This window comes from Sebastes umbrosus, chromosome 13, assembly GCF_015220745.1.
Source record: "Sebastes umbrosus isolate fSebUmb1 chromosome 13, fSebUmb1.pri, whole genome shotgun sequence".
In the NCBI taxonomy this organism is placed as follows: domain Eukaryota; kingdom Metazoa; phylum Chordata; class Actinopteri; order Perciformes; family Sebastidae; genus Sebastes; species Sebastes umbrosus.
Genome location: NC_051281.1, coordinates 12,233,206 through 12,250,730, shown reverse-complemented (window position 1 = coordinate 12,250,730; position 17,525 = coordinate 12,233,206). Strand labels below are relative to the sequence as shown.

At 38.9% G+C, this 17,525-nt stretch overlaps 1 protein-coding gene across 2 annotated transcripts in view; it reads left to right on the top strand.

Annotated features, from left to right (window-relative positions):
• ikzf2 (IKAROS family zinc finger 2) overlaps positions 1–16,733 on the top strand; it is a 28,697-nt gene extending 11,964 nt beyond the window's left edge. For both annotated transcript variants that reach the window (XM_037790502.1, XM_037790503.1), the window contains exons 5-9: positions 4,752–4,943; positions 5,883–6,050; positions 9,589–9,726; positions 10,305–10,436; positions 11,318–16,733. In XM_037790502.1, coding sequence (XP_037646430.1) covers positions 4,752–4,943; positions 5,883–6,050; positions 9,589–9,726; positions 10,305–10,436; positions 11,318–12,126 — 1,439 coding nt within the window. In that variant the 3' untranslated portion in view covers positions 12,127–16,733. The remainder of the gene's footprint in view (positions 1–4,751; positions 4,944–5,882; positions 6,051–9,588; positions 9,727–10,304; positions 10,437–11,317) is intronic.
• Positions 16,734–17,525: the final 792 nt, after the last annotated feature.

The following is a 17,525-nucleotide window of genomic DNA, read 5'->3' as shown; positions in this document are numbered from 1 at the left end:
AGTCAATGTTGACTTATTTTACCTTTGTTTTTTACGTAACTTACGTACTACCGCTAGTTAGGTAACAAACGTACTTATTTTAAGCCAAACCATGATCTTTTCCTAAGCCTAACCAAGTACTTTTATTGCCTAAACCTAACCAAGTAAACCTAAAAACTAGGGCTGACCCGAATGCTTCGTAGCCTCGACCGTCGCCATGGTATTCGACCTTCAAATCACTATTCCAATGTTTCATTTTTTTATTTTTTTATATATAAGTGTGAAATAATAACGTATAAATCAGAAAATAGTCCATGAAATAAGTAATAATCCCACAACATTATTCTTGATTCATATTCATCATGAATTATTATTAATTATTCTCAGACAGATATCGCTGTTTGTTGTGTGTAGAGGTGCGTGTGTGTGCAGTAGTGCGTCAGCGGCACTGAAACGGGGGAGATGGAGACAGACAGACAGAAGAACATGTCAGCCTGCTGTGCCGCGCTGCTCTGCGAAGCTTCGAATACCTTCAAATATTTCTCACAATGCTTTGAAGCCTAGAGCGTCATAATGAAGCGTAGGTCCACTGAACAAATGTCTGTATTTTACGAGTTAGGAGTGAGAATGAGAGTGTCTGAAACCCATAATGGCTGACAGTGTGGCATAATGCGACGGTTGGGTTATTTGGCAATATAGGTAGTGTTATTCAACACACAGCAACTTAACATAAACATTAAATAACATTATATGTGTTGTTTTTAACGCATTATTTGTATTAAATCAAATCAATTTTTAATCATACATTCATTGTTAAAATTTAAATTAATTTGATCAAAAAAATATTGTTATAATAATTATAATTATAAATAATTAAGAAATGAATGTGTTAATTTGACAGCTCTAAAATATACTGTTCTACCTCACTGGATCAGTTCATACGGATCATTGTATTTAGCTTTGTTTTAATGAAACTCAACCTTTTCACAATAGAAGCCTTCCGGGTGTAGCAACTGCATTTCCCCTGAACTGCTGGGAGGCCTTTAATGTGAAACAGATAGAGAATGTGTTAATTTTGGATTTGTTGCACCAGAAAGTGAACATGGCAAATGTGAGCTGATCAAAAAAACAGGTGCTCCTGATGGTTTAGCCAGAGCGTGGTAGCTTGCCACCTTTGGTGTGTGAGTGTGTGTGAAGGAGGGGCAAACTACAAAGCATAACACCTCTTAAAAATGCAGTCAAAATACCATGCTCAATAAACGAAGGAAAATAAAGTCCTGTCTCAAAAGAAATAATTTCAGAATTTCTAAGAAGAGAAAGAGTACTAAGAAAAGGATGAATACTTGTTACAATGAGGAGCAGAAGTTACCACAGTGTAGAGCCTTTGTACAAATATGTCATATTGCAACGTGTTGTACCATATCACACTCGCCGTGCTATATTGCTCTTACCCAGAAGTGTTGCCTGGTTCCTTTCAGTGTATTGACCAGATGCCTAAGATTAGCTCTAGCGAAGTCACTGTGAAGCAGCAAAGTAAGAAAAGGGGAAACTAAGTGAGCTGAGGGAGAAATAGGGAAGCTTGTTTCCCACAAGTTTAGAGGTACAGGGAGGCGAGCTGGTTTTCACAGGGAGATCCTCTTCACCGATAAGAGCTGTTGTCATTCTGGAAGTTGCCTAACATGATTTGCTATTTGAGGTTTTGTTACAAAAGAAGGGCTGCATCATATCATCTGTTGAAAATGAGCTTGAGGCGCTGTCAAATTTCAGTGGAAGCTCTTAAACTTGCAAGCTTGAACAGTAATTGTCTTGGCATTGTTCACTGTCTGGTGATAAAAGGTAGAAGAGTGGAATTACAGCCTTTGGGCCTGGTGACAGTTTAACCGTCTTTATAAGGATGTGTTGCTTTCAGGCAGTCTTTCAATCAATTGTGATCTTTCCCCATGATTTTTCAATTGATTATGGGAAACTCAGATAAATTGCCGATTCTACTGTATCCGGTAGAGGCGTTGAAATATGCCAAAACTGCACCTCGATGCATTTCATCGCTGCTTTTGTCGTAGCAACTGTTTCAAGTGTATCCTCATCTGACCACTATGCATTCCGCTCTGCCGCCCCGGAGAGACAGATGTAAAGATGCAAGGAGCTGAATAGCAAGGATGTTCAGGTCTGCTCCGTGTTGCCAGGATACAGCCGTCGAAGGCAAGGCTCGATCGCAATGTGGGTATTGGGATAAGTGTTTCTTCTGTGGCATTGGAAACATACAGTTTAAAGAATGCAGTTGCTTTGTGGAGATGTCTCTTTGTGGCCTATAAAAAGGAAATGTTTCCTGAATATCTAAATTTCTTTTACTCTGAGAGTTGAGTGGATGAAGCCTGAGGAGACAGTTGACGGATGCAGTCAGATGGGAGGTTTAGTAAAACAACCACATATGCTCACACTGTGATTATTGCCTCAGTAAATCCCAAAACAGGATCATCAGGATCAGTAAGTTTTGCTTGGATGATGCCAAACGTGTGTTTCCGCACTGTGTCTAAAAGCCCCTTTCACATCCATTTTAACCGATTAGCAAGACCAAGACTTGATTTGTGGTGTAATCCTCATTATCTAGTTTGATTCATGGAAATCTTTTGTCACAGCTGTAGTGGGAACAAAGTCAAGTCAACAATAGGGGATCAATTAAAGTCAAGTTTTACTACATGGCTCAGAACATTTGTTTCAGAGAGTTTTATAAAAAAAACGTATATCAAACGACAAAAGCAGCGTAATCCCTGTGGGAAGCATACCAATGGTTTTGATATTGTTGCACATGACGATGTTCAAAGACTAAACAAACCAAGCACAAGAAACTGTAAATATTACAGACCGCATTCTGCTTGATCACCGCATGCCTTTTGGAAAATGGTAAATTTCATTGTCTTTACAGTATAGTATTAATGTGTAAATGTCTGTAAAAGACAAAGAAACTGTTTCCTTTCCATCAGAAGACAAAACTAAGCTGCTTCATGGCACCATTAGAGTCCTGTGTTAGAAAGAAGATGCAAGTCTGGCTCAAGCATTGTCTCGTCTATCCTAAACTGTCAGCTCATATGGTTTATACTAGAGATGTTCCGATACCATTTTTTCCTTCCCGATACATAATCTGATACCTGAACTTGTGGTATCGGCTGATACCGAGTACTGGTCAGATACTAGTGTTGTAAAAAAAAATATAAAGTTATTATTATAATTTTTATTTAACAGCTCTGACAAACAACCTGCAATCAGTTCTTCTTCGCTGCTCTAAAACAGTAGTTGCCAGAGGCAGCCATGATACATCGTGGGCAACAGGGCAGTGAAGGCTACTGTTTTGAAGCGGTGAAGAAGAATTGATTTCCAGTTAAAACAGTTGATGTTTTTGGGGTTAATAAATGATGGTATCGGATCAGTGCATAGACTGGCGTACTCGCCGATACCGAATTTTGGGCAGTATCGGACGCATTTCCGATACTGTTATCGGAAAAACTCAGAATAAAAGAATTAATTAATTTTACCTAGCAATGTTTCAGCTTTGCTGCCAGAAACGGACTTGAGAATTTGAAACATTAGTTTAATCGATTAGTTGTCAAAATATTAAATTAATCGCCAACTATTTTGATTTTGATTAATCGGTTTGAGTAATTTTTTAAGAAAAAGAGTCAAAATTTTCAGCTCCTTAAATGTGAATATTTTCTGCTTACTTACTCTATGACAGTAAACTGAATATCTTTGAGTTGTGGACAAAACAAGAAATTTGAGGACGTCATCTTGGGCTTTGGGAAACACTATTCGAAATTTTTTCCCCATGTTCTGACATTTTATAGACAAAACAACTAATCCATTAATCGAGAAACTAATCAACAGATTAATCAACAATGGAAATAATCATTAGTTGCAGCCCTAAAACAGATTATCCGGTTAACTGAAGTGTATACAGTATGTACCATCCAGGTGATTATTGGGACAAGACTATAGGTGAATGAATCTGTGTGTATTTTGTATTACTATCTTCTGAATATTTATTTGTGTGTAAACGTTTTAGTAATTGCTGGCGCTAAGTAGAGACTGCAGGTGGTGAATAGTTTCCCGCTGAAGCCACCCACACACCCACACCCACACATAATTATACAATCTTCTGCCCTTGTCATCCAGCCGGTCTCCCATTGCTAGTCAGGTGCTCTGAGCCACAGGGCCTCTGGCACTCCCTTTTCTCCCCAGGGACAGCCAGGAACCAGACCAGCCTGTTTCTCTCTCTCTCTCTCTCTCTCTCTCAATGTGTCAGTCCATCCTAATGCTGTCTACGAGTCGAGTTGCTAAGTTACTAGGATGCCCTCTCCAAATGCCCATTTAATGATATATTATTTCTCACAGCTATCCCTTTCAAGTCACCCTATGTCCATCTCAGATCAACTCATTATACCTGCAGCATATCTACTCCATCCTGAGACAGTTCATCTCAGGCCTTTACAGTTTAACTTCATTCCACTGAGGCTACTCACCCTAACCCTTTGGATGTAGAACGCCTCTCTTAACCTAACCTAGCTCAATCTATCCATTGCAAATAAACACAGACCTTTTTAGTGTAATCTGCTCATGCTTGATCAAGTCGTGCAACCCAGGGGCAAACCAAGACCATATAGTTTTCATATGGTTCATGTGAAGCGTTTTTGTGGTCAAACTACTTCTATGGAACTCCCATAAAAACCTGCATTATCTAAATTTGAAACTCATCTCAGGATTGTCATTTTATTTTACAGAACTGAAAATTAAACAAGAGGAGGAAACGGCGGAGGAGGCTGACGACAGAAGCCCGGCACTTGAAGAAACAAGCCAAACAGGGGAGGAAGGAGTGTCATTGGAGGAATCCATGAGCGTCAGCCCCAGCAATGTACAGGATGGATTATCTGATCCAAACTTGGCAGCCGACGCAGGAAGTCAGCAACCACACGGTAACGAACAGTATATTAGAAGCTGCCTGGTACGTCTCTTGGCATTGACAATCCACACAATCTTTTTCTAATGATTAAAATCAGGGCGTCGTGTACGTTTCCCCATCTTTAGAGTGAGTCAGAAATCATTTGTTTTCCCCGACAGTGGGTGTGGAGTGCTTTCTGTTGTTTTTTTTGTTGAAGGACAATAGCTTAGACTTGGAATTATTATCAGGGAAAAAATATCCTTGGAATCCCCCGCAACCTGTTCCAACTGACGCCACGACTGCTCCGGTTGTCACAGCATTAGGATCGTATTTCTCTTTTCCAACTGGCTGCAGATCAAAAGATTTGGTATTAGAAGAGCAGACAGTAACCGTGTGTAAAAGTGTGTACTGAACTGTTTCATTCCACATGATATAAAGTCCACCATACACTGCGAGAGAGATAGAATCCCATTACTCTGGAAAACCTTGCATTTTTGTGGAAAATGTACACAAGTTAATGAAGTGCAGGCGCTTATTTTCCCGTGAGAATTGTATATATTAAGTTCTTAAGTTACACATGTCTTTAGATAGATATCTGCAGCATACCCACTCCACTTCCACCTGATGTGCATGTCTTTGGAATGAAGCAGACATGACGAGAAGACACAAGTTAAATTTATTTAAGTTTTAGTTTGAGTCATTTCAGTTTAGTAAGAGTAATATCAGTTTAATCTAATTTAAAACAGTCCAACAGAAGTGAATAAAGACTTATTTTTTAATTATTATTTAGGTTAACACAGGGCAGGTCACTTAAGTTTACTTTAGTCCAATTATGTCAGTTACAAAGACAGAAAAGGTTAAATGAGTTCACTTAGATAGCCTGCAAAAAAATAGCGTGCAGGGCTGTTGATACTTTCTAAAAACATCTTCCACAGTGAGTGTGGTATTGACTTCCTGTGCCTGCCTCTATCAGGTGACAGGCCGTTCCAGTGCAACCAGTGTGGCGTCTCATTCACCCAGAAGGGAAACCTGCTGCGACACATCAAGCTGCACACAGGCGAAAAACCCTTCAAATGCCCCTTCTGCAGCTACGCCTGCCGGCGGCGCGATGCCCTCAGCGGGCATTTGCGCACTCATGCTGGTAAGACTCCTCCTCACACTCTCCTCTTCCCTTTTTTACTCATCCACTTCTGTTACCCAGAAGAGACTTCATTTCTTTCAATAGAAGTCCTTCAGAGATCTGGAAAAAAATCAACCCTTAATGCTTTAAATGCTGTGATATCTTTATTTTAAAACATCAAATATTGTGTACCTTATATTATGCTGGTGTTACATGTGCTTAATCACCTCAGTCCGCCTCAGCTCACAAGCTTTGTGTGTGTGTAATGTAAGAACTATGGTAGCCACAGTAGCCATGCATGCTGGTTGGTGACTCTGCGTCTCGTATTGTTGCTGGATAGGCGCATGGTGTTTTTTTTTTTTTCATGTGCGTGTTGTAGACAGTGTTGTGAGTGCTTTGTGGTTAGGTACCAAGGACATGCTGTTCCTTAGTTGCTTGACTCACTAAGGAGGAAACTATCTGTCTGTTGAGAAGCACATGGGGAGCGCTGGCTCTCTCTCAACTGTAACCCACTTTCCTATCAGAGAGGATGTGCTCTCCCCTCTTGTGCACCTTTGAAATCAAGGTCAGACAATACCGTCATTTCTGCCTGTGATGCCCCCACGGGGGTTACTCATACACACTTCTCTTTTTCAGATAGTGTGTTTGGGTGTGCGTCCATGTGTTTGCATGTCTGTTATCTCTGTCCCAGTTGTTGCTCAGATGCTTCTTTTATGCATTTCTTAATATTTATCACTTCACATCTGTCCTCCACCATCAACCATGACCGTTTTCCTACTTTCACTTCCTTCATTGTTCAGCTGAATTTGTTTGTCACATCCCCTCAACCCCCTTTTTCCTGTAAAATCATGATAATAAGTTACACCTGCCTTCATCTGGTCTTTCAGTGGGCAATGTGAGGAATTTGTTGTGGCCGAGTTTTGCTGTCACGGCGTTTTCTTACGTCCAGGGACTCTGGGTAGTACTCCTGGCAGGCAGCGCTGGCCTGGTGCAATGCCAGGAAGAACAGGTGTAGCCAAAAGAGGGAAATACAGCATTACTAGAGAGGTCAGGTGAGGAAACATGTAAGACGAGAATGAGAAGAGAGAATTTGACTGCTTTCCTTAAGGCCAGGTTAAATGTTGGACAATGGCATTATCCATCGAGGCATAGTTGATTGTTGGAAGGATAATGCAGTAAACGCTTGAGAGACATTTCACATTTTTATAAGACGGGAGATTTATAGTCGAGCAAGTTCCCGTTTATTAGCTAAATGCAGTCAGTCAAGTGAGTCTGAGTTCACAGTGTGGACCATTTGCATGAATAAGAATAGCTTCTGAAAGGTGGATTCTTCAGGTCCATCCAACATCTGCGCAAGGTCGTGTGTGGGCGGTTATATAAATATGAAAAATAATGAAGTCTACGTTTTGTGTGTGTGAGAGTGTGAGCCACTAAGAACATGCGAGTGATACTTGATTGAATGCCGCCTCCTCCTTCACATCCAGAATGAATATTACTGCAATGACCCTGCTGGTACACCTACCCACACTTTAATAATATTGAAACTTTTTGTCATTAGACACCTTTTTTTGTATCTGTTCATACTCGGAAAAGAAATAACAACGAAAGCCTACATGAAGTTTCGAGTTCTGCTGATACAATGTCATTCATAGACCACAAGAGTCCTGAATGACAGATACAGCAGAAAGCCTATTATCATTCAACATGATTCACTAAAAAGAAAAGTGCCTGCTGATGCAAGATCGGCCATGACTGGCCATGTCATTCTGTAACAAGTGGGTTTTATTTCCCTCACACAAATCATCAGTAGTTCAGGGGAAGAGAATGTAACATTTACAGCGAAAGGAATAATCATTTCTGAGTAACTAGTCTTCTTGTAGAACATATAAAAAAAAAACTCAACATCCCTTTCTGTGGGAGAAAGAGCATTTATGTTCACGTGTGAACTATCACCTACCTCTAAATGTGTGTGTGAGTGTGTGTGCGTGTGTGCGTGTGTGTGTGTGTGTTACAGCCTCCATGCCTCAGACTGAAACATGTTTGGTTTCTCTGTTCTCACAGTGACAACAGCACTGGATCTTCTTCTAGTAATTAGCTGTCACCATTATCTCAGCGAATGTCTTACTACGGCGAATGGCTAATGATGGTGTCTGGGTCACATCGGTACACTCATGTGGCCTCCAGTTCACTCAGTCCCTTTCTGAGTCATTATGTTACTGTAGTTTTGAGAATACTCTACCACAGGACGCAGCCTTGTATCCTCCGCAGTGTCTGCCTGTGTCGGATTTTCACTTTAATGCAGTATTTTGAAATTAAAGTTTTACACAACCTTCATTTAAATTTTACCTCATTATGGAAACAGCAACCTGTACTGTTGTTCCATTGTACAGAGGTGGCGACACTCAGGCTGTTGTCATACATCGTTCATAGCGAATGCACTGTGTTTCGTTTATATATCCCACGAAAATTGTTTATCGAAATTATTTGTCACGTAATCACCGTACTTAGGTAACGCCATTTCTGTGGTTATTTTAACCCAAACTTTGACTTATTTGTCACATAACTTTGGTTCCTAAGATACACCACTTTCATAGTTATTTTAACTCAAATGTAGATTTTTGTCACGTAACTTCCATACTTACGTTACGCCACTTTCGTAGATATTTTAACCCAAACCACAATATTTTCCTAAACCTAAGTAGTTTTGTCGCCTAAACCTAACCAAGTCGTTTCTTGTGGAGTCGGAAATTTATTTTGAAAAGACTGTATGCATGTAACAAGTGGAAATTGACGTGTTGCTGGTCATTCATAGGAAAACAACCAAAAAATCAGGAATAACTTTTTGTATGATATCATATGAACCATTGTATTTGGATACGTTGTGACACTGGTGACCTTAACAACTATTGGCCTATATCAAGGCATTCCTGTTAATTCATAACTGTATGCCTTCATTAATATTTATATATGCATTTATTAATTCACTAATCCATTGATGTATTGATCTAGTCATTAAGCAATACAGCACGTTGGATGGATGGAAGGATAGATGGGCTGATGGCTTGACCGAGATAGATAGGATATGTCTTCATCTTTCCACTTGACTAGGTAGGAAGGAATTGAATGAAATATAGAAATGGCACAATGAATCACACTCCACCTCCATAGCAGTTTTAACATTGGAGTTAGTTTCCTACCACCACCATGGGATGCATGATCAACTCCGCTATTCACTCATCACTCAGCAGTGGGAGTTAGCTTTATGTTTCAGAGACCAAAGCGTTATGAAATGCAGACTTCATGGTGCAACTATCTTCTTCGCCCACAACTTGCCTTTGTGTCTGGCAACAGTTGTGTGGAATCCTCACACTAGTAGTGGAACATCCATGATCTCAGAGGCTTGCTTTTGGTTTGTTTGTACTACTGACACAGTATTTACTACTACGCACCGCCTATACACTGCGGCAGGTTGCGTTATCTCATTGGACGCTACCCACTCTTTCTGTCTGTAGCAGTGAATGAAATTAATATGCTCTCCTTCGAATGTCTTCACTTTTAGTTGGCAAACCACACAAGTGTAACTACTGTGGGCGGAGCTACAAACAAAGAACGTCATTGGAGGAACATAAAGAACGCTGCCATAGTTACCTGCAGGGCATCAGCTTGGATCCGAACGCCAACACTGGCCCTTACACAGGTAAGTTGTTTTACTAAAACTGAAACCATGAAAATGAAGGTGTGTAATGGAAACAGTAATACAGTACAGCAATGGTGTATCTCACAGGAGAAAAATCAGTAATAACATTTACACTGTGAGGTCTACTTATGAATTATTAAATTGTTGGAATTAATCCAATTTGTCCAGAATGGAAATATTTTTCTTTAAAAGAGGAGTGATATTAAAAAAAAGGCTGATATTAGGCACACATTACTACAATACTTTACAGAAAGATTTCTGGCGATGTAATCATTATTTATGTATTTTTCTTTCCAATTTTTAATTGTGTTCATAAATGTGTAAAACTTTTGTAATTTATGTATAATTACTTATCTGTTTTTGTAGTTAATTAATTCAATCTTTCATCCCTTAATATATTCCTAAAAATAATAATAATAATAAAATTCAGATTTTATTTTTATTTTCATATCCCAAAAAAAGTGATCTCCCCAATTTAGCAATGTTATTTTTCAGTGTGAAGGAGTCCCTCTAATTCATCACCCAAATATTTTCTTGTCCTTTCTAACCCTAACTCTTCCCCCTCTCAACCTTTCAAGTTGAGGTCCCCAAAGAGCAGAGACCCATGGCAGAGCCCAACACCATGGCTACCTTTGATCGGCCGCCCGTCATTGAGAGGCTGCACAGCAACGTGGGCAAGAGGAAGAGCACCACACCTCAGAAATTTGTCGGTGGGTATTTGAAACGTAGCCAAGCAGTCAACGACATTCTCTACTTTAGTCAGCGTGGAGCGTCCATGGAGTGTATTATGTAGTGTTATTGCATTTCAACTCTGTTCTGCACTGATGAACTACAATTCAAATCATGTGAAACAAATGTATATGTCCAAGCAGTAATTTGGACTTAACAATTGCTTTGCACGAGTGCTGGAATGCATTAGTTAAATTGTCCTCATGTTTTAAATTGTTTCTTCTAATTTCACTTTTATGCTAATAGAATTGAAATTCCTAATTATTTTTCTTTCTGTAAACGTACTTAGTTTGAGTTAGTTTTCCCTTTCCTTTTCAGTCTTACATCATGCAATATTATATAATATTACACAAAAACCCTGCCCTACTTAGGAGCACGGATTTTTTTTTCTGAATTTGGTTTTATTCGCCGCACTATTAGAAAAAGAGATTGAGCAAGCTAGAGCAAGCGCGTGGCTGAGAGGCAAGGAAATGTTTTTCACTCTGTGGTTAGTTACACCTGTAACTTTGCCATTGCTCTTATCGAGAGAAAACAGCTCACCGCATCCCTGTTCTAGAAGGGTTAAACAGAGCAGTGTAGATGGATGGGGCTTTCCACCCTATTAGACTCGTACACACAGAATATCAAGAGCAAAATTTGAAAAACAAGCAACGAAATATCAGCAAGATATAAGTGTGTCTGACTAGAAAGGAGTCAAAAGATTATTTGTGCACATCATTTTTCTCTCTTGCTTGTAGCTAAAACCAAGAGTGTTTCCCTCCACTTAAAGCTATTTCATTTATCTTTATATTTTGTGTCTTACGTTTTGAAATTGGCATAATCTTGTTAAATTTTGCTGATTCTATTGTCCTATTTCATGCAGGTGAAAAGATGCGCTACAGCTACCCTGAACTAGGCTATGAGATGGGCCTTAAATATGACAAGCAGGCTGAAATGATGTCAGCCCACATGATGGACCAGGCCATCAGCAACGCCATCACATACCTGGGATCAGACACTATTAGGCCCATGCTCCACCGTCCAGGTCCCCCTCTCTCTATGGCTGGCGTGATGCCCATGGTTAACCCCCTCTTCCACCACGTCATGCCATTGGGCCAACGAACAGATCATCCAGGAAACTGTGACACGCTGCCACCACAGCCGCCTCAGCATCATGATGCTGCCATCCATCCAACCACAAATGGCCCCACTGTTTTAACCAGGCATGGCAAGCTGCGCCATCCAGGGCAAGAAGAATCTCCCAACAATAGTGGAATGGATTCTGCTGACTCAGCTCGCAGCAGCCCTCACGAGACGCATGGCAACCACGGGAGCAACCCCCATTCCGCCATCAGGTTTCGAGCCAGTCCGGCGATGGTCTATCCAGGCGAGCGGGTGACGGAAGCATCGCCCAGAGGCGGGGCAGGAATGGGGACCGGGATGGCGCGAGTGGCCACAGAGAGGCCCGTGAGCCAGGAAGGGGTGCGGGTGTTTGGACGAGACGGCCGGGAGGTACGGAACTTCCAGTGCGAGCACTGTCAGGTGCTCTTCCTGGACCATGTCATGTACACCATCCACATGGGTTGCCACGGATACAGAGATCCATTGGAGTGCAACATCTGCGGTCACCGCAGCAAAGACAGCTACGAGTTTTCCTCTCACATAGTCCGTGGCGAACACACCTTCCAGTAAGAGGATGGGTAGGAATTAAGGGAAAGACAAAAGATGGAGCAATAGCCTAATATCCGTCCGACCCCCATGGCCTCTGAGACTGCACAGCTGAATGGCACTGTAGACAAGTGTAGCACAATCATAGCATAGACTTCTTTTTAAGCTAATTATTGTGAAAATGAACAGTTGAACAATCATATGAAGGTTTGGGCCAAAGACACATTTTCTACATATTTAATTAATATACAAGAAGGAAGGTAAGTTTTTTCTCTCGCTCTCTCTCAAAATGTTCATGAATTGTATAACAGAGCAGCTGTCAGATGACTTTAACTAGTTTTTCATTTTAGTCTTATTTAGAAAATGTCTCCTGTTGCGCTTGTCCTGTCATTATGCTTTTGTTACAGGAACATGTTTTCACTCTTAGAAGTAATGAATGCAGTAAAACCAGAGAGAATATCATAATTAACACTGATGACAGAGGTAAAGACTTTAGGTAGTCTCTAATTCAATTAATTCATGATAAAAACATGAACAATTATGGATTATTTCACGGTCATAATAGCAGTATGGTATTGTACTGGCCCACTTACTCTGCCATATCACACAGGATCCGTGCAGTTTTCTTTTTCTCTCTTTTTTTCTGATATTGCCATGGCACGTAATGCTTGTTTTTCCTATGATCAATGGTGAAATATACATAATGTCAGTTAGCTCTGTGTGTCCTAGCTGCAAGCAACTTGGTGTCCATTTGGACTTGATTGCCAGTGCTGTGGTTGTCTCTGATTGTACTGATGGTCGTGTTTAGAAGGTCATCCACGAGTTAGGAATCTCTCGCTAGAAGGTTAAGGTTATGCATTGACCTTAAATAGTTAAGGTCGGGATAGGTCGTCTGGCAGCAAGAGTCGCAAGGGTTTTTGCAAGTTTTTGCCAGATTTTGCAATTTGCTGGTTTCCTTCCAGATACCACCATCTATCTGCAGCTGTAGAAATCTGACCAGTCCCGCCATCATCTCACCATTTAGTTCTGCTTTAATATTGCATCGTATAACTGCAGAACTTCAATGAATTAGCATACAAAGATTACTACCAATATTATAGTAATTAAACAATTAGAAATGATTTCAGACTTTACTTTTGACCCCCAATAATGGATACAACAACAAATACAATTAGTTGAGACTTTTATTCCTGTACTCCTGTAAGTTAAGAGAACTTGGAGGCTTTATGAAGAGCTTATGAAGAGCTTATGAAGAGAAGTGTTAATATGAGTGGCCATTGAATGTGTAAATAAACACAAATAAAAACTAGATTTACAGATGTATATCACAACTACTAACAATTGCTACTAAATGTTGCATACGTACAATGCATTCAAAATGATTCATGTTCATATAATACCTAATTTGGGAAGTTGGTGAAGTTTAAGCCAAAGTTATGCCGTAAAGCGAATGCTAATACTTTAAAAAGGCTACATAGCTACAAAACCTACCTCTTTGTAAGATTCAGCTGATGTGGTGGCCTTCATTAATACACTTCGACTGACATTATATTGCATTATAGGGCTGTTTTTTCATTGTCTTTGCTACACTTGAGTAATGGGCTATACTAGCAGCCTATGTTAGCGGTGCTAGCTAGCTAACTAAGGTTATATTTCCTATCACAAATCATGCATTTTTTTTAGACTATCAACTGCTTAGTTTTTACTTGCACCACCAATGTTTATACAGTTGTCTGTGGCTGGTAAAGCACTTCCATACCACTACTAGCACAGAGCACCACCAACTTCCTGTGGCTGGCTTGTATATTTTGTTAATTTTAAAACAAGTCAAAAGCTGAAACTATTTTGAAAAATTAAAATTTTAGTATAATCTATAAATCTATTTAAAAGACTTCAACTGTATATATTTTTTTTTTAATTGAAAAAAAAAAAGATTTAGCTTTCCATCACAAATCAATTCCACATGCAGATTTGACAATTTTCAATAAAAAATGAATAAATAATATCACAAACCGTTTTACATTCATATGCAAAAGAAGCATTTCCAATCCAAGGTTTAAATATAATGCATTTGGAGTTAATTAATCTGATAAAATAATAAAATATACATATAAAAGTGTAATATACATTTGTAAATCTTTATATTTCTATCTCATGAAACTGCATTTGTTGCTTGTATTGGGACTTATTTCTCTCCATAATTATCAGCATCTGTTCAGTTGGCACTTACAAGGTAGAACTATTGATCATGAAGCAAAATCACAATGAAAGGAAAACAAGGACGTACACAACGTGTAGCCTAATGGTATTTTTCAGCCCTGGGGCCATAAAAAGTTCAGCCATGGCCGTGTTTTTCTCCTCTGCCAAGCTAATGCATTTCTCCACACAAATAACTGGCCATTTATTTGTTTCCGTGGTTGCTCCTATAGAAAAATTATTAGATCCTGGTGACTCGTGGGTTGTGTTGCTTGCAGTTTGAGCACACAGTTAGATTCCCAAATTAGTATCATAGTTTGTTTGAAACTGGCAGACTTCCACATTGACACTGAAATGGCAAAATTATGCTTTACGGCAATGGATACCAAAGGGATAACGGAGGCAAAAGATACTGCATGGGTTGCTCTTCTCTGATGTACCTCACTTGAAGCTTTAGGCTCATCTTTTTCATCTAATCCACTTTGTGCTTTAGGCTGGATGGCTGTGAGTGTACTATATATAGTATAATTGCTGTGCTTTTTCTTTTCTTTCAGTGCTTGGGTACGGGGTCAGTTAGGGTCTGCATTATTGGTGCTGTTTTCTAGCACAGTAAATACATGCTTATATCTGGTTCAATGCCATCTCTCATCATGTTTGTATGTCATAACAAATACAAGGAAAACATCACAAACTCTGCACAAAAAGCTGCTTTTGAGGTGCTTCGTCCTTGGCACCTTTACATTTTGCTTTATTTGCAGCCTAAATTATGCATCATGGGAATAGAGGGAATTCTTGTTGATTCGTCTTGTTGATTTCCTGCCATAATGTCACTACATTCATGTATGACCTTATACAGGGTGCATCGAGAACGAGACAGCATGAGCGAGAGGAAACGTGAGCGTGGTTACCACGTAGTTTTACTCTAAAATATTAGCCTCTTTCCACCTCCAACCTCCAAGGATAATAGGTTTTGATCAATAAGGCTAGCTGCAGCTCTTTCATAGCTACTGTGAAAAGACACAGAAAAGACTGTGCTTTGTACAGTTGGCCCTGCACTTTATGTCCATGCCCTGACTATAAACACTGCTGTTTTGTTTTTTTCTTTTTACAATAAAGTGTAGGTAGAATGGGAATCAAATCACTGGCAGAACACAGGTCAGTCTTTATCCTGATAAAACAATCGCACATTGCAAAGTAAGCTTACGCTGCCTGACGAACATTTACATTTTGTAACAATACTCACAAGAAGTTTGGCATTACTAGTTTCACACTGGTCAGCATCATTAACAGTTGATTATTCTGTGAGGTTTAAACTCAGTGATTTACTCTTCTATGTTCAATGTCTACTTGTGATCAAAAGGCAGCTTTTTCTCTGTTTACATGTCGCTTCTCTTATGCGCAACTGGTGCCCAGCTAGCATAAAAAAAACCTCTACTGTCTGCAAAGTATTGGCACTGGAAATTGTTTACACCTTGCGGCTGTGATATTGACTCTATACATTCCTCTATTATATCATTCCTGTATATATTTATTATCTAAAGCCTTATCTGTCATCCAAAAACAACATATCCTTTTACTAATCCTATGATCAAATATAATTAGTGCTATCCTGATTTTTCTGCAGTAGAAATACAAACAAAAACAGAACTAAATTAACTTGATTTGGGTATGTATGACAGGATTTTCAAATGAAATGCTGTTTTTTCAGTGTTCATTTGCTCTTGATGGGAAGACGCAGAAGTGTTTTTTCCTGATCTCATATTAGTATTGTAATAAGGACAGCCTTACAAATTCTTTAAATGAAGCAGCCATATGAACAAACAAAAAAAGTAAGAAAAAAAAGGTCTTCTGTCAGCCCTCCTTGCGAGTGAGGAGTTTACTTGAAAATCGAAATCATTGCTATTTGTTTCCGATTGCGGGGATGTTTTTTGTAAATTTTGAAAATGCGTGCGCTAAATGTCTATTTTTCTGCTGAATTGTTAATGCAAATAGTTTTGTGAACTTTTCTGTGTGTTTTTTTTATTATTTTAAAAAAAATGTTTACAAAAATGTAAAAGGCAGGGTTCAGGTGACTTGTATTTTATAAGAAATAATATATGAAAGGTGTATATTTTGGCACTGAAATTAAACAGAAAAGTGTGCCGATTGATCAACTCTGATATTGATAACAACTTTCTGACGTGAGGGCTCTCAGGTATTTGCATATAGGTTGTGTATTTTTATGTCCTAAAATATGTGATTTATTTATCAAGAAGTTAATTGAAATTTCTCATGACTTAAATCAGTCCAACACTGAGTGTGGTGAAGGAAGTTAGGTGATTGATCAGCCCTGTTTTCAACATCAATGACATAACATGAAGACACACTGCTGTGAAGAGTACAATGTATATTTTTAAGGCATGGGTTTCTCTCTATTAAAGACATGATTTTACTGCCTTGCCTGTTTTGTGAATTTTGAAACAGGAAGTCGGACATATTGTTATATATAGTTTCCTTCAAAACATGCAAACTGTATCCTTACATGCAATTAAATGATTTTATTGTGAGAAAAAAAAAATACAGTGCTTGAATATTGTGAAAGACATGCAAGGTCATGAAACTGAAAAAAAAGCTTTAGAAGTGTGGAGAACTGATGTGACTACTTATGTGTGGTATAACTTCTCTGCCACTGTTTGGATTTGAATATCAGCCTCGGTATAATTTAAATCAGTGGTTTCCAACCTGGGATCCGGGCCACCCTTAGTGGGTGGCAAAAAGATCACAGGAGGTGGGCCAGGATTTGTCTGCTTTGAGATTGTCAAAATTAGATTTGCTCATGTATAACTAAAATCATAATAACACACTTACTGGATAATTTATACAAAAGTATGTATATAAAACTATATAATATATATATTTATTTATTTATGTATGTATTTATTTATTTATTTATTTATTTATTTATTTACTTATTTATTTATTTATTTATTTATTTATTTATTTATTTATTTTTTTTTGTTACTTAGTAGCAAATTCTAATGAAATCTTCTGCTTCAATTCATATTTGTTGGCGTTTAGCCTTTCAAAAACAACATAATTGCACTGCGGTAAAAATAAATGTTTGCTCTCCCGCTTGACGCCTGTATTAAGGGGGCGATCGAGCAGCAATCTAACAACATAAATTACATTTATTTAACCACAATACCAAAAAATCAATTTTGGCTCTAACCCTTTTACAGTAAATGAAT